This window comes from Quercus lobata, chromosome 6 (genome assembly GCF_001633185.2).
Source record: "Quercus lobata isolate SW786 chromosome 6, ValleyOak3.0 Primary Assembly, whole genome shotgun sequence".
NCBI lineage: Eukaryota > Viridiplantae > Streptophyta > Magnoliopsida > Fagales > Fagaceae > Quercus > Quercus lobata.
In genome coordinates this window covers 44,912,382-44,937,867 of record NC_044909.1, presented here as the reverse complement: position 1 = coordinate 44,937,867, position 25,486 = coordinate 44,912,382, and the positions used below count along the sequence as shown (strand labels likewise).

Sequence of the window (25,486 nt, the reverse complement as noted above, 5' to 3'; positions counted from 1 at the left end):
AATACAAATAAACTAATTTTTTTAGGTACATTTTAAAGGCAATCTTTTTAGGCATGGTTATACTTTTACACAATAAATATTTTAAAAAAAATAAACCAAATAAAAATAATTTAGTCCCAAATAATATAGACAACCTTGGTTAGAACACAACACATCCTTAAATCAGTTAAGTCAAAACTATGTCTACTTTCTCTTCTCATTGAACTTGTAGCATTTTGCACCAACATAACTTATATGCAAAGAACTGGTTTGACTCCAGTGCTCCAGTCACTGGATCCGTTGAGACGTGAACATATATCAAACAATTGCCACGTATTTACATATGTGCACTGGTCTCAATTCTTGTTGCATATAAAATAACTCGATGAAAATAGTATCTACTTAGTTGAGAGTAACACATGGCTAGCTCACATCTCCTCATTAATCAAAAAGAGACAAAAGACATAACCCCAATGTGTGAGACTATTCAAGGTGTGAGACTATTCAAGGCATGAACAAGTAGCATTCGATTCCAGTGGCGGCTTCAAGAATTTGTCTCAAGGTGTTCCTTAAAAAACATAAATTACACAATCTAATAAAAAGATAAGTGAATCTTGCACAGAAAATGAATCTTGGGTACGTGGTTTTCTTATCAAATATTTGTCCATAATTCTAGCAAAAGAATAAACAATAAACTATAAATTCATTTAAAATATTAATAAAATTATTAATTATTGTTGTTTAGTTGTTTCATTATTTTTCTTTACTGACTACTAACAATCTAACACACACTCCACTGTGCATTATCCACGGCTCAACCCACTGCCTAACATAATTTAATTTGTTTGCCTTTTATAATGTATTAGTTAATAAAATTATTAATTATTATTGTTTAGTTGCTTCATTATTTTTCTTTACTGACTACTAGCAGTCAAGCACACATCCCACCATGCATTAGCACACACCCCACCATGTAGTAGCACACACTCCATGTGCATTATCCACGGCTCAACCCACTGCCTAGTACCTAACATAATTTAATTTAATTTTTTTTTATAATGTATTGGTCAGTAAACCTTTACTGCCTCTGCCTGCCTTTATTACCTCTACCTGTACACTTCCCCAATTCAAATATCCCACCCCACGACCCCATGGCCCCTATCTATCCCCCACTCAACAGACAAGAGTCAAAAGAGCCAATCAACATTCCACAAAATATAAAACATATAAAACATTCACAACACACAAAATTGACAATACATAAAACGACAAACTCACAAACCAATAAAGTTATAAAGTAAAGGCAATTAGACATAGAGAAACAGAGAAACAGAAAGAGAATCTCATTTCAGTTCAAAGAGAGAGAGAGAGCTTTGCTCTCACTCTCTGAGCACAGCAAAGCCAAAGATGTAAAATGAGATAGACTATAGAGAAAAAGAGAGACAAGAAAAGAACTAAAATACCTTGAGGCCTGAGGGGTGGTGCCGTGGCAGCATGTTGAGGCGAGGACTCGAGGTGACGAGGCCAAGCCAAGCAATCTCTGATCTAGTCTCCAATCTTGCCGTCGCTTTTGCTCGAGTTTGAGGCGGTCTAGGCGGAGGCGCCATCGCGCCAATGTGCTTGGAGCTTGGTTGTTGATGAGGTTTTTTTCCTTTAGGTTAGGATTTATGATTTTAGTTTTGCTTTACCATTTGATGATTTTGATCAATTGGCGGACGCATATTGGGTTTTGGTTTTTGTTTTTGTTTTTTTTTTTTTTTTTGAGAATCCGTTTGGGTTGGCCCGGTTGGGTATTTAGTTAATAAAAATTTAACTAAAAAGTTTTTGAGAATCCGTTTGGGTTAGTTTTGTTTAGGATTGATGTTGGGCTTGCTATTTTACTTTTTTTTTTTTTTTTTTTAAGATTTTAGTTCAATTTTTTTTTGGGGCTTTTTCTTTTTTCTTGGAAGTAGAACAAATAATAGAGCAAAATTTAATTTTATTGGCATAAAAAAAAACTGAGGGTGTTCCCAAAATTTTTTTAAAGGGTAGACAAATAAAAAATTTTAAATTATTATATATATATATATATATTTTTTTTTTCTTCAGGTTAGGGTGGTCCTAGGACCACCCTGGCCTTAAAGTGGGGCCGCCCCTGTCCTAACCCAGAGCTAGCAGTTACGACTTATGAGCCATTAACTATCATTTATCAAGACCTCAATATTTCTTATAAAGATCCTTCATGAATAATCATTGGAGACAACCTTTAAAAGACCCAAGATCCAAAGAATAAGGTAAGCACAAAGTTACCCAATAAAAAATATTTCATTTTCCTCAAGAAATCTTGATCTTTTAACTTAAACATGGGAGTATCAATGGTTGATAACACGTCCTAGATCCTTTCTTTTTTATGCAAGTTTAACCTTCAAATTGAATGTACAATCAATTGTAACACTGTTAAGAGCTTTGTAATTTAATTGACATATTTGGTATTTTTAATAGAGATATTTAGAGTTAAAAATTTCCCTCCTATTAGAGCATTCACATCAGTTCGTCTAAAATATTCCGTCTATTTTACACCAAAAACCTACTTTTTCTATTTTACACCATCATTTTTACAAAACACCCACATCAGTTCATCTATTCTATCACCTCTCTTATTTAAATAATAAAATTTCTTAATTATTTTATTATTTCCCACCTAACCCATATACCCGTTTTTAACGCGCTTTCCCTCTACCTGTATCATATTTTCTGATTTCTCTCTCTCTCTCTTCTATCTCTCTCCCTCTGGGTTATCTCTCCATACCCGGTCTCTCCCTCTGGGTTATCTCTCCATACCCGGTCTCTCCACTCTCCACTCACGAGCGTCTCTCTCTCTCTCCACTCACGAGACTCTGTTCTAGAGTTTCTTTTTCCGATCCACTCTCCGTCTTCGATCCGAGCAGGGAGCACGGCGCTGAGAAGAACTCCGATCCACTCTCTGTGTCTCCTATCCAAGCACGGCGAGAAGAACTCCGATCCAAGCACGGCGAGAAGAACGCCAATCCAAGCACGCCGATCCGCCACAAGCGCCGATCCACTCTCTTTGTCTCCGATCCAAGCACGGCGAGAAGAATGCCGATCCAAGCACTCCGATCCAAGCACGCCGATCTGCCGAGAAGAACTCCGATCCACTCTCTCTGTCTCCGTTGGTGTGTCCGTGTGTGGGTGTGTTTGGTTTTGTGGTGTTTCTGGGTGCTTTTGTTGTTGATTTTGTGGTTGATTTTTGTGGTTGATTTTTGATTTTGACTGTGGGAGTGTGTGTATAAGAGGAAGAAGCAGTTGATGATGATGGTGGTGTTGGTTGTGCAGATGGAGAAGAAAGAGAAAAAAACGAGCGAAATTAGAAATTATTATAATAATGTATAGACGAGCTACAGTAACTGTGTATATATGCACGGTTACTGTAGCTCATGGAAATTTTTAGATGATTTTACACAGATTTACATGAGCTGATGGGGGAGGTTTTTTGGTCAAAATGTGTAAAATGAGGAGGTTTTTGTATTATCTACCGGCCCTTTCCCCCCTCCCCCCCAAAAAAAAAAAAAAAAAAAAAAAAAAAACTGTAACACCAAACACTTATTATTATATTAAACAAGTGTATCGGAAAGGGAATACGTGTGCAGATAAGCTAGCCAAAGAAGGATGCTTCTTAGAAGTGGATTTTGTTGTTCTAGATCAGCCTTCCTTTTCTGAACTTTGTAATATTTTGTATTCAGATGCTGTCGGCATGTACTCATTAAGGTGCCTAGCCAATACTCTGCCCACGTTGGCTTCTTAATCTAATATTAGTCTACCTTTTAACAAAAATATATATATATATATATATATATATATATATATATATTAAACAAGTGAATTGAAATTTGGAGATAACGAATTTAAAACAAAATAATTGATGGTGATCGATGATAAGATAGTTTGCCAAACTAATTATATTAGTGTATGCATCAATGAAGTAATATATATATTAACTAAAGGACTAAAATGTTTATTTTCTCCAAGCCTCCAAGGAGCAAAGTGTCATCTTCCTTAAAGCTTTTTTTTGGGTAAATTACCATTTTCCTAAACCTCAAGGGATATTTTTGTAATTTACTCTATATATTATTACATGTTTATATATACATTTACAAAAATATACTCATATAGACTTTAAATTGAATTGTGTAAGTTTGTAAATAAGTTCATAAGAAATCAAATTATTAATAAGATTTATAAGGTTGGTGGTTCTAATTTTTATAAGTTCAGAAGCAAAAAATTATTCTATTTAATTAACTTATATATTATAATTTCAACTATAATTTGGTTATCAATTATTAGCATAGATTTGTGAAGGTTAAAAAAATTTAGTCATGATGTTTATTATATAAAAAAGAACAAATTAATTAAGTAGCTTATGAATAATCTTGATCTTATTTGATAAGGAGATGAACTAAATTTAAATATATAATATAATTTGATGATCAAATTAAATTTGACTTGTATTCCCAATAAAATTAAATATTCAACTTGGTTGGCATACAGTATTAGACTCTGTTTGGATATTGCTTATTACTGGAAATTGAAAACTAAAAATTATATAGCAAAATAATTTTAAAATATGTGAATGATGCCGTGGGATCCAATTAATTTTTTTTTTTTTTTTTAACTGAAATTCATACTTGCAGGTCTCGTGAACAATGCATAGGACCCACAGAAAAAATGTAAACACATATTTTTTTCTTTTTTATCGCAATCCAAACTAACACTAAACGCACATTTTTTTCCTTTTCATTGAAAAAATGCAAACGCACATTTTTTTTCCTTTTCCTTAGAAATCATCCAATAACTCAACAGTGATGAATCCAGTCCAGGTTTAAGCCATTTTGACTTTGGCCTAAGGTTCCCAGTACAAAAGATATCCCAAAATTATATTATTATAGGGGAAATACCATTTTTGTCATTACATTTTCACCCATTCTCACTTTCATCTCTACTTTTTTATTTTACTGCTTTTAGTCCCTACATGAAAAATAAGTTTCATTTTGGTCCCTACCATTATACTCATAACAAAAATATTTTCCGTGACAAATGAAGTGTTCTATTGGCACAATAAATACTAACATATTATTAAAATAATATTAAAAATTTTATTTGCCTTTTTAAAAATACCATGTCAGCAATTTAATTTAAAAAAAATACATCAGATAAAAATTATAAAAAAATTCCTAAACTTTTTATTTTTTTTTAAAAAAGAAAAGAAAATAGTTAAATTAATATTTTTTTTTCTTTTTTTTGGAAGAACCCAGAACATGTGTTCTTCATTTTCTTCCCCCAACTAAGCTTGCCCAGAAAATTAAAATTCTATATTTTCTTTTTCTTTTCTTGCATTTTCTTAACAAACAAACTAATAAAATCACTCAGATTTACAAAATAAAAAGACATGCCCATAAAAATTTCCAAAACATAGAGACATTCAACAAGATTTTCTAAAGCTTTGAAACCAAACACAAAAACACAAAACTCAAACCCATGTCTCAAACTTAGATTTTCGGCCCCATGCACAACCAAACAAAAAACTCAAGCCTCAAATCAATGAACAAAACCCTTGATTAGAGACCACAAGCAGCCACACAACCTTGAATCTGACAACCCACACCACCTATAACCCGAAATCCGAAAGGAATCGCCGATTTAGTTAGTCCATCATGGGTTTAGAGAGAAAGCCACCACTGGGTTAGGCCATGGATTTAGAGAGATAAAGTTGGGTTTTCGGCCATGGGTTTAGAGAGAGAGAGAGAGTTGGGTTTTCGGCCAAGATTTAGAGAGAGAGCGCGCTCACCTTTAGCCACCTTCAGTTAGCCCATAGAGACAGAGAGTTTGAGAGATTTCTATTTGTTCTTGGAGGTTTTTGTAAAGAGAGAGAGCTTGTATTTCAGAGAGAGAGCTTTAAAATATGAGTTGGGTCAAATTGTTGAGTAGAAGTTAATATGAGCTTGAATTCAAATGTTGCGTTTGGTAAGGTTACCAAGAAAGTTTCAGAAAAATTGAAAACGTTATGCAAACAATTTTTTCCTAATCTTTAAACCTAAAAAAAAAGTTTGTTTTTATTTATTTAATTTTTTCAATTAAAATTAAGAAATTAGAAGTTTTTATTTTTTATTTTTTTGACTTAAAAAAAATTAAATTGCTAATGTGGCATTTTAAAGAAAAGGCAAATAAATTTTTAAATATTATTTTAAATAACACGTCAATATTTACTGTGCCAACAGTGTACTTCGTTTGCCACATAGGATATTTATGTTAAGTGAGTAAGATAGAGACCAAAATGGAACTCGTTTTTCATTTAGGAACTAAAAACGGTAAAATAAAAAAGTAGGGACCAAAGCAAGAATAAGGTGAAAATGTAGGGATGAAAATAATATTTTTATCTATATTTTATTAATTGATTTCACAAAAAAATAAAAAATAAAATAAAATGATATGTCTAGGAAGTTATGGTAAGTGACAACAAAAATACTCCTAGACATATCTGACATTTTGTTTACCATTTTGATACTTAAAATGTTGAATTATTCATAAATTCTACGTTATTTTCTTGATTTATTTTTCTTTCCTTCGTTTTGTCAAATAACAACTCCCCAATTTGATGTAATTTATTTCTTTTTCTTTATTTTGCATGAGAATTTATATTAATTCGTGCAAAAAAAGAAGTCTATTTTAGTATAAGAATCCACTTTCTATATTTTACACAATCATTTTTTAAAAACATTTACATCAAATTATTTTGTTTATACACACCTTTTAACAATATCATTTTTTAAAAAGTTTGATTATAATTTAATTAACCAACTATTAACAAAAACTAAATAAGTTGATGCCAAATTGAGTTCTACTAATTTATAGTACAGACCATTGTTGCATAATCTTATAAAAAAAATTAATAATTTTATTTCTATGTCTTCTGTTAAAAATCACCATTTTCTTATCTTTCGTACACCAAATCCAAGTCACCTTTTACGTAAGTCAACCACTAAGACCTCAACAGGTGTTTATTAATGTTGAACGATAAAATGAAGGAAGTTGTTTATGAATAGTTTGGATTTAGATAAAAAAAAATATTTATATTTATTCATTTAGCAAATGAGTCAAATTCAATCCTAAGTTTTCACCTCGAATAATCAAGCTCGAATACAATAATGTATTTGTGAATAAACTTATGAGTATGAGACTTTGTTTAAATATGAATAACATGGTAAATTACAAAAATCTCCCTTGGTTTGGGGGAATGATGCTCCACCCCGAAAATTTAAGGGAAATGACACTTCCCTCTGTTGAGGTTTGAAGGGAATCAACATGTTAGTCATTCTGTTAATGAATAACATAATATTCCAAAATTTGAAAAGTTGGTGAGGTGTGTGTGGTATTGTAAGAATTGTAGAGGGAAAGAAAGAATTACTAGAGGTAGCTAGATTTGTAGACTTACTTAAGTTGCTGCTTGAAGTGATTTTTGGGCAGTTTGGTGATAAAGAATGGTAATATTTACCCTAAAAAGCTTTCACTGACCATGGTTGAGGCTTGGTCAATGAAATCTTTTTAAAATTTATAATATTTTATTATCATTATTAACTAAAGGACTAAAATGTTTATTTTCTCTAAGCCTCAAAGGAGCAAAGTGTCATTTCTCTTAAGTTTTTTTTTGGGTTAAGTATCATTTTCTTAAACTTCAAGGGATATTTTTGTAATTTATTATATATACTATTACATGTTTATATATATACATTTACAAAAATATAATTATATAGACTTGAAATTGAATTGTGTAAGTTTGTAAATAAGTTCATAAGACATCAAATTATTAATAAGATTTGCAGTTAATTATATATATATATATATATAAAGATTTATAAGGTTGGTGGTTCTAATTTTTATAATTTCAAAAGCAAAAATTATTCTATCAAATTAACTTAAATATTATAATTTCAACTATAATTTGGTTATCATTTATTAGCATAGAATTTGTGAAGGTTAAAAAAATTTAGTCATGGTGCCTATTATATAAAAAAAGAGAGTTAATTAAATAGCTTATGAACAATTTTGATCTTATTTGATAAGGAAATTAACTAAATTTAAATATATAATATAATTTGATGATGAATTTAAATTGGACTCGCGAACAGTCTTGAACAATTCAACTAGGCTGGTATACAGTGTCTTAATAAAAGTCCCTCTTAGAAATCATCCAATAGCTCAACAGTGAAGAATCTAGTCTAGGCCTAGGCCACTTTGACTCTGGCCTAAGGTTCCCAATACAAAAGATACCCCAAAATTATATTATATTATATTAATGGATTTCACACCCACAAAAAAAGAAAAGAAAAAAAAAGTGATATGTCGAGGAAGTTATGGTAAGTGACAAAATTACATCTAGACATATCTGACATTTTGTTTGCTATTTCGATATTTAAAATGCCCAATTACTCCTAAATTCTACATTATCTTCTTGATTTATTTTTCTTTCTTCGTTTTGCCAAATAACAATTTCCCAATTCGATGTAATTTATTTATTTTTCTTCATTTTGTAAAAATATTTACATTAATTCGTGCAAAAAAACTGTCTATTTTAATATAAGAATCCACTTTTTATATTTTGTATGGCCATTTAAAAAAAATACTTATATCAAATTATTTATTTTAAACTATATTTTATTAAAATATTAGTTATTTATCATTTCTTGTTCTCCTAAATCATTTAAATAGAATTGAATATAAACAATAAACATGTATATTTGCACGGTAATTATAGCTAGAATTCATTTTTGCACAATTTTACATAAACTAATATGAACGTATTTTGAAGTTAATTAGGAAAAACTATAAGGCTTAACATTATCTAAAATGAACTGAGGTGAAAGTTATCATCATAGTTACTATATACAGATAATAACAAACTTACCTTTGAACAATAATATACCAAAATTTGAGATTAAAAAAAAAAAAAAAAAAACGACAAATTAGTCCTCGCTCAAACTGTCACGTGCAAAACTAGTCTTTACTTTTGTTGGGTGAAAGAAAAGCTAGGTTCAAAATTGGTTAGAAATATTTTCTGGCTAGTATTTAGCAATTGAGCTAATTTCGTGGGAGTGTTATTCGTAAAAAAGCGAAACAGACCTTTTTTTCAGACGTGTACAGAGAGTGACAGAGCATATGTGGCGATGCGTTTGCGTGAACGCAAGACTTTGTAATTAATAATCTAACCCCCACCAGTTCTTTCTTTCTTAGCTACCAAAACCCTCTTTCCTCGCACTTTTTTACAACGTCAAACATTACAAGCACTCATCATCACACGTGTTATGCTCAGTCACCGCACATCACAGATTTCACAAAAGCTAGTCAACATCCCCAGCACCAACCCCAGATTATTATTCATACGATCAGACGGTGGTGACTGAACGAGTCTTTAAACCTCATCCAACCACGTGTACGGTGACCAGCCCAACTCGTTGTCTCGTGATACGAGATAATGAATCCGGTAATCATACGATCATATCCATGAGAATATTTCACTTAGCTTTTAAGGCCAAGAAAACGAATATGCCATACTGCTATGCCTCGAAAAACCAACCATTTCCCCCACTATAGCCGTTCCAAACGGTACGTTCAAAAATATCACGATATTTTCAGAAATAATTTTTTGGTCTATCCTCATCAGTCATCACCATGTCATCCATGAACTCCATCCAAATGGGACTTCGAAGACAGGACACCTATTTAAGGAACCAAAGCCAAACCCATTCATAAAAATAAAACTTAAAAGGGCTTTTTCTCGATTGTCCTAAACTAGAATTCTCTCGTTGTCTCTGTGTTTTTTGTATCAATGGCGTTTAGAAAGACGCTGGCTCAGCGTCTTTTCAATATAACGAAGGTCTCAAATCAGACCGTCGCGAATTGCCGGGTTTCTTCCTCTTCGATCCGGACCCGGGTCCCGCCCGATCCGGACAAGCCCGCCATTGGTTCGGATCCCGGAGATAAGGGCATTTTCCGGAGGTTTCTTCACAAGGGTGCTGCTTTTCAGCCGGAGCTCCGGTCACCACCGATCGGGGATAACCTGCTGGAGAAGCTGAAATCCATGGGCATTGCCCGGGACAGGATCCGACTGGATGGTCTGACTCCGCCGCCGGCGAATATTCCGCCGGCGGAGAGGCCGGAGGTGACGGTGGACCATGCTAGGAAGTTACTGAGGGTGGCGCAGTTGGAAGCGGTGAAAACGAGGCTGAGAGAGATCCAGCAAAGTTGGATTTCTTATCCGGACTTTGTTCGGGTCTGCGGTGAAGGTTGTTCGGATCCGGATCTGGGTCTTGGGCTCGCAAAGATGCTTGATGAGTCCGGAACTGTTATCGTCTTGGGAAACAACGTGTTACTCAGGCCTGAACAGGTAATTTTTGTATTCTAAATTATGGAAAAAAAACAAATCTCTATTTATTAATTAATTAATTTGAATTTGTTCGCTTGCTTTGTTATTTTTTATTTTTATTTTTGACTGTCTTATTACAGAGGAAATTCTATAATAATGATGGTTCTGAAAGGGGTAGGAGAAATTTTTTTTAAATGTTTTTTAAATTTATAAATTTTTGGGAAAGCCGAGGACTGATATAGTTTTTATGATTATTGTCTGTGTGTTTTCTTTGCGACAGGAAATTGAAACTATGTTGTAACACACGTTACGCCAGATCTAAAACGTGTAAAGGGTTCCACGTTTATGATGGGGTGTTGATGTTGAAGGACCATATAAGCCCTTCTGTTTCTCCAGTGTTGACTCACCAGAACCAGATTTTCACTACCGGTTATGGGATAAACCCATGACCTACCCTCCTCTCACAATTTAAACTAACAAATAAATTAATAGATAAACCAATATATATATATATATATATATATACTTATATAGCATGGGAAAATGTGAGATAAGTTGGGTGAAGTTTGTGCTCAGTCCATTTTTTGCAGGATACGACACAATTTGGACATGTGTCCAGTTTTGAACATATGTCCGCACTGTATTGTGTCTAGTACAAAAATGTACAGAACACAAGCTCCATACTGTAATTTAATTGAGTTAGTGAATTTTGGGGAGGGAAAAGGATAGAATTACAAAAAGATACTGGGAATTTTTTGGTAGAGATTTTAATTTAGGGGTTGAAAAATTATGTAAAAAAAAAAAGATAGAGACAGAAAAGAAGGAAGAGATTTTAATTCAGGGTTGAAAAATTATGTAAAAAAAAGAGATAGAGACAGAAAAGAAGGAAGAGGAAGGAATGAAAGGATAAAGCTAGGTTTTTAGGGTACAGTAGTCACCACCAGCCATTGGGGTTGGTTGATAAAATATTCGTGTGTGTGAGATTCTTTATTTTGTCTCTTTTTTGGGTGGGTTGGGAGAAAGGGGAAGAAAAAGGTGGGGAAGTTTGCTAGGTTTTAATTTTTTGGAGGTTGGGACTGATGTAGGTAAATAATGTAGTTGCTAAAGTGAGTAGAGGCTTGATTGTTTCAGGACTTGCCTAGAACCAGTAAAGCTTCTTATGTATTACCTTTTTTTACACAGGCATGAATTTTTCATTGTTGAATAGAGTTTTTAATTGTTTCGGGTCATTACCTAGAACCACTTAAGACATTGTGCCTGTCAAAGAAAAAAAAATTAAGACATTGTGGTGCTTTTATGTGTTTCCATTTTTACACTGACATGAATTTTTCATTGGCTTAGAACCAGATTTTCGTACTTTCTTTCTTTATTTCTTTCTTCAATTTCTTAATTAATTAATTTTTTTTTCAATTTTAGTTTCTTTTTAATCAATTCCAAAGACCCCAAGTCCTCAAGTCCAACACAAGAACTAGACATCCCAAAGTTCTGATATAGCTACTTTTTCTGACACACCAAAAAAAGTCAATTTTTAAATGCTTCTTGGTTTTTATTTTGAGCTTTAATGGTTTATGTTTCAGCCTTTCTTGTTTTCCCTGTTTTTTTCTATATGAATTTATCAAATGGTGGACTACAAAAGCCCAAGTTTCATCTAGTAACATGGTTGAGCCATGTTTTACCCAAACGTTTCAAAATTCTTTGATTACAGGTTGCCAAAGTCCTCCAAACTCTTATTCCTATGCCTGGAGGCAATCCAAATGACCCAAGACTAAAGGAGCTGGAAGAGATGGAAAAGCAGAAGGCTGAAATCGACAAAAAGGCCGACATCTTGGTTCGCCGGGAACTCTGGGGTGGACTGGGGTTCCTGGTGTTACAAACAGCAGGGTTCATGAGGCTAACATTTTGGGAGCTATCATGGGATGTTATGGAGCCAATTTGCTTCTACCTTACTTCAATGTACTGCATGGCTGGATATACATTCTTCCTCAGGACCTCCAGAGAGCCTTCTTTTGAAGGCTTCTATCAAAGTCGGTTCCAATCAAAGCAGAAGCGCCTCATGAAAATCAACAATTTTGACATTGCAAAGTATGATGCTCTCCAAAGAGCTTGTTATCCCAATTCAGTGTTTTCAGAACAGGCAGCAACTTCAACTGGTCCAATTGAAAAAGTTCATTTTGGTACCATAAACCATTAATTCAACAGCCCCAAAACTTGGGATAATATGGAATTCAACTTCTAAACACCCTGCATTATGTAACCCAAAAAAATAGACGCGGCTTTCTATAACGTATTGTTGAGTCTTTTTGTAGTTTTTTTTTTAACCAACACCTAACATCATTCTGGTCCTTCTGGATCAAAATTACAAGTTATAAATGAAATTTTGTTCTGACATATATCTACGAGTATTTCAATTATTGTAATTTATAATTAGCAATTATGATCTGGTAGAAGCCTAAAGAATAAACGCCGTAGTAACATAACCAAAAGATGGCTGACATAATCAAAAGCAAGTCCTATTCAATACCCCAGCAACAAAGGTATTAAGATCCTCACCAATTTGGACTGGAATTCCTACTTTGCGTTTCAAACCTGCAAGAAATTAATTAAAATTTGGTAGAGTATTTGTATTGGATAGGATATACCTATTTCTTCATCTATCGTTGGATTTTCTTGCCTTATAGGGAAGGTCATTCAGAGATAACGACTATGACATATGCCAAAAGAAATGCAGTAAAATTTCGAGTCCATGGGCTAATTCACATAAAATATTCAAGCTGTACTTAAAAAATATAAAAAATAAAGCTGGAGCCAATTCATTGAACCGTGTAAATTGCTTCAAATAGTTAGAGCATCTCCAAAGCATAGCCATCCGTGTATATTAGCTATAATAAAGAGAACTTGTGCACTGTGGATGCTCCAGCGGATTCGGCAAAGTCAGTTTTTTTTTGGGCTCATGAACAGTAGCCCATTAAGTCTGATGGGCACTGTTCATTCTTCAAATTCTTATTTTCTATCATAATAATTAGGTGTTGAATAAAAAAATGTTGAAAGATGTGTAGTTGTTAAAAAAAGAATAAATAATGAATGAAAAAAATAATATTTAAATGAGATAAAGAATGAGATAGAGAATCTGTTGGAAAGTGTATTTGAAAAGTGGGTAGGCAAAAGCTAAATGTCACTGTTCATTAGTCAAACAGTACAAAAATTTTGCTAATCTGCTGAAGATGCTCTTAAGAGTTAAGTCTATTTGACTATTTAATTGTCTTTTAAAGACTGAAATTGAAAGTTTAAAAATTGACTTCTTAATATTAGCCTTGTATTAGAATCTTTTAATTTTTTACATTTTGCCTTTTTAACTTCTTTCTCACAAAGTTGGATCCAAATCCATTCAAGTAAAGGAAAAAAAAAAATGAAAATTTTATTGTTAAAAGTTCATTAACTAGGCCTTCTCATCCCTCACAAAGTTTGATCCTTTGCAACCTAAACCACATCCCTCAAATCGTGAAGTAAATTATAGAGAGCAGAGTAGATATGATCATCAATTCTCAACCTCAAGCAAAAACCAAATAAATACATCTAAGAGATCATTAAAGATATTAATACATAATTCTTCATGATTTTGAATTTTAATGATATATAAATGGGATAAAGTTTAGCTACAAAATTGGTTGTAGTCTAAGACTACAACTTTACTCAATATCTTTTTATTGGAGGTGAATTTTGACAAATCCACAATTGGATTATATCTTCTTCTTATATCCTCCATGTTTGCAAAATTTCTAAAAAATTAAAGATCAATTGCTATGTCATTAATAAATTATTTAAAATGCAAGTTTTTTGTAGTTTAAAATTATGCATAAAATATAAGCTTATAGATCACATGGTAAATAATATTTGATTGATATAAAATTTGATATGTGTATTAAGAGTGTAAAGAACATGTAATTCAACGTTTAGATTTTCAAAATATGTAGTAATATTTATTTTATTAAGTAAGGTTGTAGCCTTAGTTACAGCTAATTTGTAGCTAAACTTTGTCCATATAAATGTCCTTTTGAAGAGTAGTGAACGGTAAATGTGAATATAAGGGAGAGTGAGTCTTTGAGGGTAGTGTTTGTATTTGATCAATTCTAACCAAATGTGCCAGTCTTGACCCTCAAGCTGCTCGGTGTGCTCCATAAGGATAGTGATGTGTATAAATAGGACATTGGAAGGTTCATGGAGATGCCATGTTTCTACTTTATTGAGGCATCCCGAAATTGATGGCATTTGTGTTTGTATTCAAATTTCAAAGGTCTTTCCTGGTGAGAGTGCTGATCTAGGGAAGGTTTTTCTTGGACAGGCCAAGTCTTACTCACGCACTCTTCACACTTTTTATCAGTCAATGTAATTAAGTCTTTTTAACCTTGTCAGTCTGGGACTTTTATTCTATGGTGTTGAATTTGAAAACCCGAATATTGTGACGTGTTTTTCTGTCCACAAATTCACATGAAGTAGGTGTACCATGCCAATTTGTCAAGTCCAAGTTCAGTGGTCACGTTAAGCAACCTCCTAGAATGGTCCGATTGGTGTGGCTCAGCTTGCATGGCCCCCCGCCCATTCAGCTTAAGTCGATACACTCGAGGTCAAGGTCGAGGAACCTTCAAGAAAACAATGGGTGCTTCATTCATTGCATAGAAGGTAGGCAAAAGGGTTGGGACTTGTTGCTCTATAATCATCTTAAACAAAATTTAATCAAATGGTTTTTTAATAATACCAAAGCCCAACATGATGAATCTCTCACCGCCCAATTTATAATCCATCTTTACAATTTTGGATTTGGCTCTAGTAAAATAATGGGGAAAGAGAATATTGCAATATTGAAATATACAAATGTGGGTTCCAGTTAGTTCAACTAGTCTAATGGTTGTATAAGAGAACAAGGGTTCAATCCCCGTTTACACCAAATATCGATTGGTGTCTTGGTTTGATGATAAAGAGTTATCATTAGGAGCGAACACCATAGGTTGAAACTTTCTCTCTCTCTCTCTCTCTCTCTCTCTCTCTCTCTCTCTCTCTCTCTCTATATATATATATATATAATTTATGTGGTAACTTGAAGAATTGGACAAATACCGATTGGTGTCTTGGTTTGATTATAAAGAGTTATCATTATGAGCGAACACCATAGGTTGAAACTTTCTATATATATATATATATATATATATAATTTATGTGGTAACTTGAAGAATTGGATGATTGGTAACGTTGCAATTAGATAGTATGACTAATAAATGGTTGTCATGCCAACCTTGCGCATGGGCATAGAGTAGGTTTTTCATGTCGTTTTGTTTGTTGGGGATGTATCATATATGTATCATATAAATTATAAGAAACGTGAATGTTATTGCATATTGGCATAATATATGAATATCTCACAATTTTCACAGGCTGTTATACTATTGGTGCTGAACTACTTATCTATTGTCTCATCCTACTCGGTGTACCCGTCAAATGTTCCACGCGGCCTGTATGGCATTTTTTTTTTCTTTTTTTGAGAACAATTCTGTATGACAATTCAATTTTGGATTACTACTGAATTTAAATATATATAATTTTATATGGATTGAACTTAGGTATTGTTCAATTGATTAATTAAATCAGTAAGTCTATATAATTAGCACCCATAATCCTATTGTAAGGACTCAATTTGTAACGACCCAAAATGATATTGGGTTCGCACGTAAAAAGGCCCAAACAATATCATTTGTAGAACGTGGGTTTGAAAGGCTAGACTTTGGTCACCAGACGGTGGTTAGTCGTGGTGTTCATACAGAATTAAACCGTGTTCGCTCGAGAAGTCTTTCTTCTTGAGGCGGTCTGGGAGGCTCTGGTTCTTGGCCTTTTTCTCCCAGCCTCCACTTAGGCGCATCAGTCTTCATATTATATAGCCCTTCTTGGCTGATCCTGGCCCTCCACCTGTTGATCAGGCAGGTGCCTATTCAAGTATCTGTCCCATCAGCCGCCTCCTCTTGCTTTTTATTAGTTGCAATAACCGAAACCACACTGTTCAGACGTCTTTTCTCATTAATATGGTTAGAACATTTGTGGACGCATTCAATGCGGAGGGGACGTATTTACCTTGAACCACCTCCACACCGTACCCCCACGTGGGTCCCATTCTACTCGCCTCTTCTCCTTGGGGCCTTTTGGAGACTGCTTTTGATGGCATGTCATTCTTCCCTTCGAAGTCTTGGGATGCCGAGGACAGGGTCATCCTCGACTGCGTCTCTAGGCTATTTGGTCATTTCCTACTCGTCCTCAGCAACTACCCTCCTCGGCACGGGCCCTGGGCCCTAGTGGAAAGTGGGCCGGGTCGTAAGTTCTCTAGCCCTACTATAGCCCCTCAAAATCCTGCTATCCGGCTCCTCGGACGGATATGAGGGTTTTGATGACATCAGACGTCTATCAATGCTTGTCAATCCTTGTCACCTATCGGTTCCCGAGACTTTTCGCCTGCTCGAGACACATTCTTAAAGCATTTGGAAGGTGAAACGTGTCCTCATTAAATGCAGGCGGCTCTGTGCTTCCCACGTTCAACGACGTGATGGAGATCTAACGGTGGAGATTTCCTGGCCTTTATGGGCGGGAAAATTCGTGCAGTTACTTTCGATGGGAGGCACAAATGATTTTTGGAACTGATTTGTCTCTTCAGTTTTGCACTTAAGAGTTCTAGTGCATATACCTTGGGCTCATCTGAATTTTCGTCCAAATTCAAGTCTATCTCCAGCACAAAAAGCCTGTCCGAGACACCTTTCCTCTTTTCTGTAAGTTCTCTGCCTCCATTAACTCGTGCTTTTTCTTTTCTGAGTTTATTTTTCTCTTGTTCCCTTCCTTCTCCCGTAGTTGGTTGAGTCTGTATAGTAGTTCTTAGAGATGGTTAAAATGAGACTGAGGAAATTGGTTGAGACCGAAGAGGCAATGGAAAAGTTCATCGCCGATTATAGAATTCCCCCCAACGTGAGTTTGAGGCACTATAAGATGGGGGAGTGGCATATTCTGAGAAATACGGGCGATGTGGTAATTCCTGTTATCGCCTTCGTAGAGGGGGGGTATGAGAATCCCCATGGGGCCAGTAATGAAGAATTACCTTAGGCATTTCCGGTTAGCTCCCACCCAGTGCGTCGCCAATATGTTTAGGATTCTGGGTTGTGTGGATGCCCTAAATGAGAAAATGGGGCTAAGACTAACCCATCATGACGTGAATTGGTGCGACAATCTCCAAAAATTAAAGGGTAAAATCTATTATATGAAGACTAGAGACGAAAGGGTTCGGTTAATTCAGTGCCTCTCCGACTCCAGCAAGGGGTTGAACAAAGACTTTCTTATTGTATCTGGGGAATGGCACGACGGCGTTCCATGCCCAATGGTGGAGGGAGAACCAGGTGGGGTATAGAGAGTGGAAGGGCACTGATCCTTTGCACCATTTTAATTTGACGTGGTTTGGTTACTAACCATGTGCATGTCTTTTTCCTGCAGATCCCAACGCCTTTCATCGGCACTTTCACCTAGTTAACCGGGTGGACTTGGAGACTGTTCTTCAGGCGGCAGTTTTTGTAAATGACAAAGATGGTCAAGTCAGAGCCGCTCAAAAAATCTTAGGGTACGCTCCCCTTCAGAAGTCGTTTGCCAACCCAAAGCACGTGATTAGCGCTAGCCGTCCTTGGCTTCCAAAAATTAAAGTAGTTGAACAAGGGTTTTTGATCTCCGAAGGATCTCCTGTCCCAGAGGGCATCCCATTGGTGGGCTCTTCGTCGCTTCATCGCGCAGCGGAGGACAAAGATAATTTGGATCCGTCCGAGGAGGGTTTTGGGGCATTTGATCAAGCCGACCCATCCGAGGATTCTTCTGGCGATCTAGGGGACCCAGACTTGTCCGAAGCGGAGCTATTGTTAGTGGGTACATCCTCCCGAGCCGAGATGGGAATTAAGAGAAAGCCCCCGACCAGCTTATTCGACCTCCTCGAGGGTCAACCGGGGAAGGGTGCGCAAGGAACACCACAGTCCAGTGCTCCCTCTCCACCACCTCAGCCCCAGACCATCCAAACCAGGTCATCCTCTACCAAGTCCCAGTCACAATCTCCCCGCTCCAAACTTCCTGCTTCTCCCCAATCAACTCTGCCTCCTTGGCCAGAGCCCACTGACTCAAAGAGAAAGAGTAGTCCCAAGGGTAAGGAAGTCATGGACGGGGGAAAGTCCCAATATTCTAAGGAGAGGGATGAAACCCCGCGTGTGAAACAATTAAAGATTGGGCACCAAAGCAAGGGTAAAGAGACCGAAGCCCAATTCGCCCAAAGCAAGGGGAAGGGAATCGAGGCCCAATCCTTGCCAAGCGCTTGGCTTCCCGCCCCAATGCTCCACGGGGGGCCACTGCTGGAAACCACGTCCATGAGGGACCTTGGAGATGGCGAGGGCGGTTATGTGGCCGACGCATTAGGGAGAACCATGCTACTTCCCACCGACGTGGATGAGTTGAAGAAAATGAGGATGCAGGAGGTTTTCCTCAGTACGAAGAGGTACTTGGGCATGGTAAGGCTCTTGAAACCTAAAACTTTATTAACTCTTGCTCCCGGTCTGTCACTCACGGTGTATTTATCTCACTTGACAGGCTCTCCAGGCCACTTATAGGATGGAGGAGGAAGTTAACAAGCAGAGTAAGGCCGCCGAGAATGAACGCTCCAAACGCATAGGTGTCGTGCGGACTCTCAAAGCTTCCGAGGATAACCTCGCAAAGGCCAAGGATGCGTTAAAGGAGGCTATCCGAGAAAGGGATAGCGCCTCAGCGGGTTTAGATGGCACCCAAAAACAGGCCGAGGAACAGACAAAACGTCTACTCGAAGCCGATGATCAGTTGCAAATAGCCAAGGAGCAGATCAGTGATTTGAAGAAAAGACTGATCACGGCAGAGAATGCTAAAGGTGTGGCAGAGTATGCCCGGGACGAAGTCGTGAGGGCCAAGCAGGAGGCTGAGTTTGCCAGAAACGAGGCCGAAGCTACTAGGGACAAGGCCAAGGATGAGGGTTACAATATGGGGGTAGCTGAAACCCAAGCCTCCCTTAAAGCCCAAATTCCTGGGGTGTGCAGGCTATACTGCTCCCAAGTTTGGGAAGAGGCCTTAAAGCAAGCTGGGGTGGATGCTTCATCTGATTTGTGGAAGGCGGAGAGCATATTTTACCCTCTAGCCATCCGTGAGGCCGCCTCTGCCAACTCCGAAGCTGTGAGCGATCAACACGAGGCAGGGGTTGCTCAGTCAGAAGCTGCACAGATTAACGTCCCTCCTGGCGAGTCGCTTAAAGGGGGAGGGCTTCATGATGTGATAGAAGCACTTGAAAGTATGGATCCCGAGGTGCCCAAAGAGGATGCTGAGCTTATGGTCAGCAAGCTCAGCGCTCAGATCCCTGATGCCGAAGAGCCAGCCATACTTGCCCAGCCCCTGCAGGTAATTCCCCTCGCTGAGGTCCCTAAGAGTACCGACACCGATCCTGCTCAGTCTTCCCCAGAAGGGATTGTCCTCCAGGGCGTCGAAGCTGGTCCTGTTCTGCCTTCCCAGGATGTGGCCGACATAGAATTGAAGAAGTAGAAACCCCGGCCAACCTCCGTATTTGTTTTTAGTTTAATGATTAACTAGTTTCTCTTTTATTTTGAAAACCTTGTAGTTTGCTTGTAGTTTGAACCTGTTGAACACATATATGAAATTCTTTTCTTCCTCTTTCCTTTTGATTACATGTTAGTTGCCCTCGTCGATACTTACTATTGTTTATGATTCTTGAACTAGTTATCTTAACATGTACGAATGGTTGTGCATGCGATATATTTAGAATCATGTTTCGGAACGTTAGCTTACCCGCACCTATAGGACATTGAACTCGTGTCTGAACCTCCTTCAATGGAGATATAGGCATCATCCGAGATGTTTCGTGTGTTGTTAGGTCCAACTTAGTATCCAGATTTCCTTTAAGTAGTTGGTTTCCCCATAGGTTTGAGTTCGAGGACTATGCAATACCTTGATTCTGTCCAAAACTCAGTTTTTAAGTAGTTGGTTTCCCCATAGGTTTTAGTTCGAGGACCATGCAATACCTTGATTCTGTCCAAAACTCAGTTTTTAAGTAGTTGGTTTCCCCATAGGTTTGAGTCCGAGGACCATGCAATACCTTGGTTCTGTCCAAAACTCGATTTTTAAGTAGTTGGTTTCTCCATAGGTTTGAGTTCGAGGACCATGCAATACCTTGGTTCTGTCCAAAACTTGATTTTCAAGTAGTTGGTTTCCCCATAGGTTTGAGTCCGAGGACCATGCAATAACTTGGTTCTGTCCAAAACTTGATTTTCAAGTAGTTGGTTTCCCCATAGGTTTGAGTCCGAGGACCATGCAATACCTTGGTTCTGTCCAAAACTCAATTTTCAAGTAGTTGGTTTCCCCATAGGTTTGAGTCCGAGGTCCATGCAATACCTTGGTTCTGTCAAAAACTCGATTTTCAAGTAGTTGGTTTCCCCATAGGTTTGAGTTCGAGGACCATGCAATACCTTGGGTCTGTCCAAAACTCGATTTTTAAGTAGTTGGTTTCCCTATAAGTTTGAGTCCGAGGACCATGCAATACCTTGGTTCTGTCCAAAACTTGATTTTCAAGTAGTTGGTTTCCCTATAGGTTTGAGTCCGAGGACCATGCAATACCTTGGTTCTGTCCAAAACTCGATTTTTAAGTAGTTGGTTTTCCCATAGGTTTGAGTTCGAGAACCATGCAATACCTTGGTTTTGTCCAAAACTCGATTTTTAAGTAGTTGGTTTCCCCATAGGTTTGAGTCCGAGGACCATGCAATACCTTGGTTCTGTCAAAAACTCGATTTTCAAGTAGTTGGTTTTCCTATAGGTTTGAGTCCGAGGACCATGCAATACCTTGGTTCTGTCCAAAACTTGATTTTTAAGTTTGGGGAGATTAGTCCCTCGGCCAAGATGTGGGATATTGGTTTGGGGAGATTAGCCTCTCGGCCAAGCCCCTAGAACCATCCGCTCTACTGACGTTTCGAAGCGTAGCCCCTAATGAAAAAGCATAGCCCCTAATGGAACTCTGTGCTAGAGCACTATGACAGGCCATTGGAAGTGACGGGGAGACTTTCTCTACCCACTGCCTGTGCCAACATACAAGCCTTCCCACAGACGGCGCCAATTGTAAGGACTCAATTTGTAACGACCCAAAATGATATTGGGTTCGCACGTAAAAAGGCCCAAACAATATCATTTGTAGAGCGTGGTTTGAAAGGCTAGGCCTTGGTCACCAGACGGTGGTTAGTCGTGGTGTTCATACAGAATTAAACCGTGTTCACTCGAGGAGTCTTTCTCCTTGAGGCGGTCTGGGAGGCTCTGGTTCTTGGCCTTTTTCTCCCAGCCTCCACTTAGGCGCATCAATCTTCACATTATATAGCCTTTCTTGGCTGATCCTGGCCCTCCACCTGTTGATCAGGCAGGTGCCTGTTCAAGTATCTGTCCCATTAGCCGCCTTCTCTTGCTTTTTGTTAGTTGCAATAATCGAAGCCACACTGTTCAGGCGTCTTTTCTCATTAATATGGTTAGGATATTTGTGGACGCATTCAATGCGGAGGGGACGTATTTACCTTGAACCACCTCCACACAGTACCCCCACGTGGGTCCCATTCTACTCGCCTTTTCTCCTGGGGGCCTTTTGAAGACTGCCTTTGATGGCATGTCATTCTTCCCTTCGAAGTCTTGGGATGCCGAGGACAGGGTCATCCTCGGCTGCGTCTCTAGGCTATTTGGTCATTTCCTACTCGTCCTCGGCAACTACCCTCCTCGGCATGGGCCCTGGGCCCTAGTGGAAAGTGGGCCGGGTCGTAAGTTCTATGGCCCCACACCTATATATATTTATTGGAAATAATTATGCAGTTGCTTGATTGTTTCAAAGAAGTGGTGCCTCATAGGCAATGGCATTCTGCCCCGTTGGCATGTTAGCTGTCCATTTGTTTTTGTTTTAAGACACTTTTGTGGGTTTGTATCTAGGTTTTAACCTTTTTCATTACGCTAGTGTGGTCTCTCATGGGAATAAACATATTTTTGTCTCACTTTTTGTATTTTATTTTATGTTACACTGATTGCAGTATGCCATGCATTATATATATATATATATATATATATTCAATTTTAAACTTTAGTTATTTTACAAGGGAAGTTAAAAAATTGAATAAAAAAAAAAAAAAAACAAGTATCACCGCAGAGGCACAGACTATTGTGTAAAACAGTAAAACTTCGGTATGCTTTATTGTGTGCTACTGCTCACGAGAGAATAAAAACCTTCTATCTTACTTTTTGAATTTATTTTTCTTGTAAATTGGAACACATATTTCTTTATTTAAGCCACTTTTCTCTTTTATTTTTTTAATCTTTACTATAAATTCTCACTTTTATTCATAACATGTAATTTTCCAAAATACAAATATTTATAATTATATACATACAGTAAAGTCAAAATGTTTGTGTCTTTTTTCCTATCTTCAAATTAAATGGAGGAAGATGTGGGGGAGAGAAGAAAGAAAAGTGAATGAAATGTGTACAAAATTTTAGTATATATATATATATATATATATATATATATATGCTCCGCACATCTTTCTTCTATCTTTCTCTATTCATAGCATAATCTTTATTTTTTATTCTTCCTAAATGTCTCCCACGGCAGATTTTTTTTTTTTTTTTTGGGGGGGGGGGTGGGGGGGGGGTGGGAGTGGGGAGCGGTAGATAATCACCATCAGTGACTTCAAAGGGCTTATTGTACAATGGGATAGAAGGGTTAGTTAATTAAATCTAGACGTAGGAGTGTCAGTATACTCACTAAATTGAACCTAAATTAAATGATGGGCTTGGGTCTATGATGTATCATGATTCAAGATAGCCCTCTCAAGTTTACGCTTAATATAAGATAAACACCCAAGAACTTTATGGAGCCTCTATACAGGATTATAGGCTAATGACTTAATTTTAGTAAGTATGGTACAATAATAAAGAAGTGTTAGAAAATTGAACCTAGACGTAGAAGTGTCTGTAAATTCACTGATTTGAATCTAGACGAAATGATGGGCTTGGGTCTGCGATGTATCATGATAGCCCTCTCAAACCTATGCTTAATATAAGATACTCACCCATAAACTGTATGGAGACTCTATAATCTATATCGGATTATAGAATAATGACCTACTTTTAATAGTACAAAAGTATAAGTATAGTACAATAATAAATAAGTGTTATTAAATTGAATCCAGATGTGGAAGTGTTGGTAAATTCAGTAAATTGAATCTAGACAAAATGATGGTATGGGGTCTAATGCATCATAATAATCCATAATTGTTAAAATGTGAATATTTTTTATTTTTATTTTTATGTATTGTTTATCATAACGTATTGTAACATATACATACACTATATAAATTTATGAAAAATTATAAATATACATATATAAATTATATATTTTTTAAGAAATCAAACATATTCAACTAATAACTATTTTAATTATAATTTAGGCGAAAAACACATTTTGGTCCCTACATTTTCAGCCGATTTCCGTTTTAGTCCCTAAGTTTTTTTTTTACCGCTTTTAGTCCCTCTCCTGAAAAACGCTACCATTTTAGTCTCTGCCGTTACATCAGAAACGGATATTACAGACGTGACAAACGGCAAAGTCAAAAAATAATAAACTAATGTCCACGTGGCCTAAATTAATAATAAAAAATATTTTTTAATGCCACATCAGCATCTAAATTAAAAAAATTAAAAACTCTCATAAAAAAAAATCCTTAAATAAAAAAATTAATTTATTAATTCTAACTAAATAAAAAAAATTAAAAACTCTCATCAAAAAAAAAAAAAAATAATAAAAAAATTTAAAACTAAACCCAGCAAGAACAACAAAACCCAGAAAGAACTAAACCCAGCAAGAACAAACTAAACCTAGCAAGAACAAAAAATTTAAAACCCAGCAAAAACAAGATTAACAAAACACAAACACGGCAAATTTAAAACTCAAAAAATTAAATTCAAACCCATATTTTCAGAGAGCCTTATTTTTTTATAAATATATTTTTTTACTGGGTTACCGAAATGGTGTCGAGTACGGACACTTCACGATCTCGGAAACGACGACATGGCTTAGCCAGTACGACCAAAAACCCATGTACGAGCACCGCTCTGCTTTCCACATGTACAGCTCCAGCAAAGTCCCCTTGGGGCTAAAACGCAAGGGTTTGCGGATCGTGGTGACTGGCGGGGCCGGGTTCGTTGGGTCCCACTTGGTCGACCGTCTGATGGAGCGAGGCGATAGCGTGATCGTGGTCGATAACTTCTTCACCGGACGGAAAGAGAACGTGATGCACCATTTCAACAACAACCAAAAAAAAGATTGAATTTTTTTTTTTTTTTTTATAAATATATTTTCAGTGAGTAATCAGAAAACGGTGAGGTTTAGTATAAATGGAAGGAGATAATAATAAATCTGGGCATTGGAGTATTTAGAGAGAAAGCTTGTGGGTTTATGTTCTTGCTGGGTTTAGTTCTTTCTGGTTTTATGTTCTTGCTGGGTTTAGTTCTTGCTGGGTTTATGTTCTTGCTGGGTTTATGAAAAAGGCCGAGTTTATGTTCTTGATGGGTTTAGTTCTTTCTAGGTTTATGTTCTTGCTGAGTTTAGTTTGTTCTTGCTGGGTTTAGTTCTTTCTGGGTTTTGTTGTTCTTGCTGGGTTTAGTTTTAAATTTGTTTTTGATTTTTTTTTTATGAGAGTTTTTAATTTTTTTTATTTAGTTAGAATTAATAAATTAATTTTTTTATTTAAGGATTTTTTTTATGAGAGTTTTTAATTTTTTTAATTTAGATGCTGATGTGGCATTAAAAAATATTTTTTATTATTAATTTAGGCCACGTGGACATTAGTTTATTATTTTTTGACTTTGCCGTTTGCCACGTCTGCAATATCCGTTTCTGATGTAACGGGAGGGACTAAAATGGAAGCGTTTTTCAGGAGAGGGACTAAAAGCGGTAAAAAAAAAACTTAGGGACTAAAACGG

The 25,486-nt window shown here is 36.5% G+C and overlaps 1 protein-coding gene across 1 annotated transcript; it reads left to right on the top strand.

Moving 5' to 3' along the window:
• Positions 1-9,712: 9,712 nt before the first annotated feature.
• Positions 9,713-12,783, top strand: LOC115994885 (calcium uniporter protein 2, mitochondrial-like). Its single transcript, XM_031119200.1, has 2 exons — positions 9,713-10,414; positions 12,099-12,783. The coding sequence occupies exons 1-2, from the start codon at positions 9,857-9,859 to the stop codon at positions 12,582-12,584; spliced, it is 1,044 nt and encodes a 347-aa protein (XP_030975060.1). The 5' UTR covers positions 9,713-9,856; the 3' UTR covers positions 12,585-12,783.
• Positions 12,784-25,486: the final 12,703 nt, after the last annotated feature.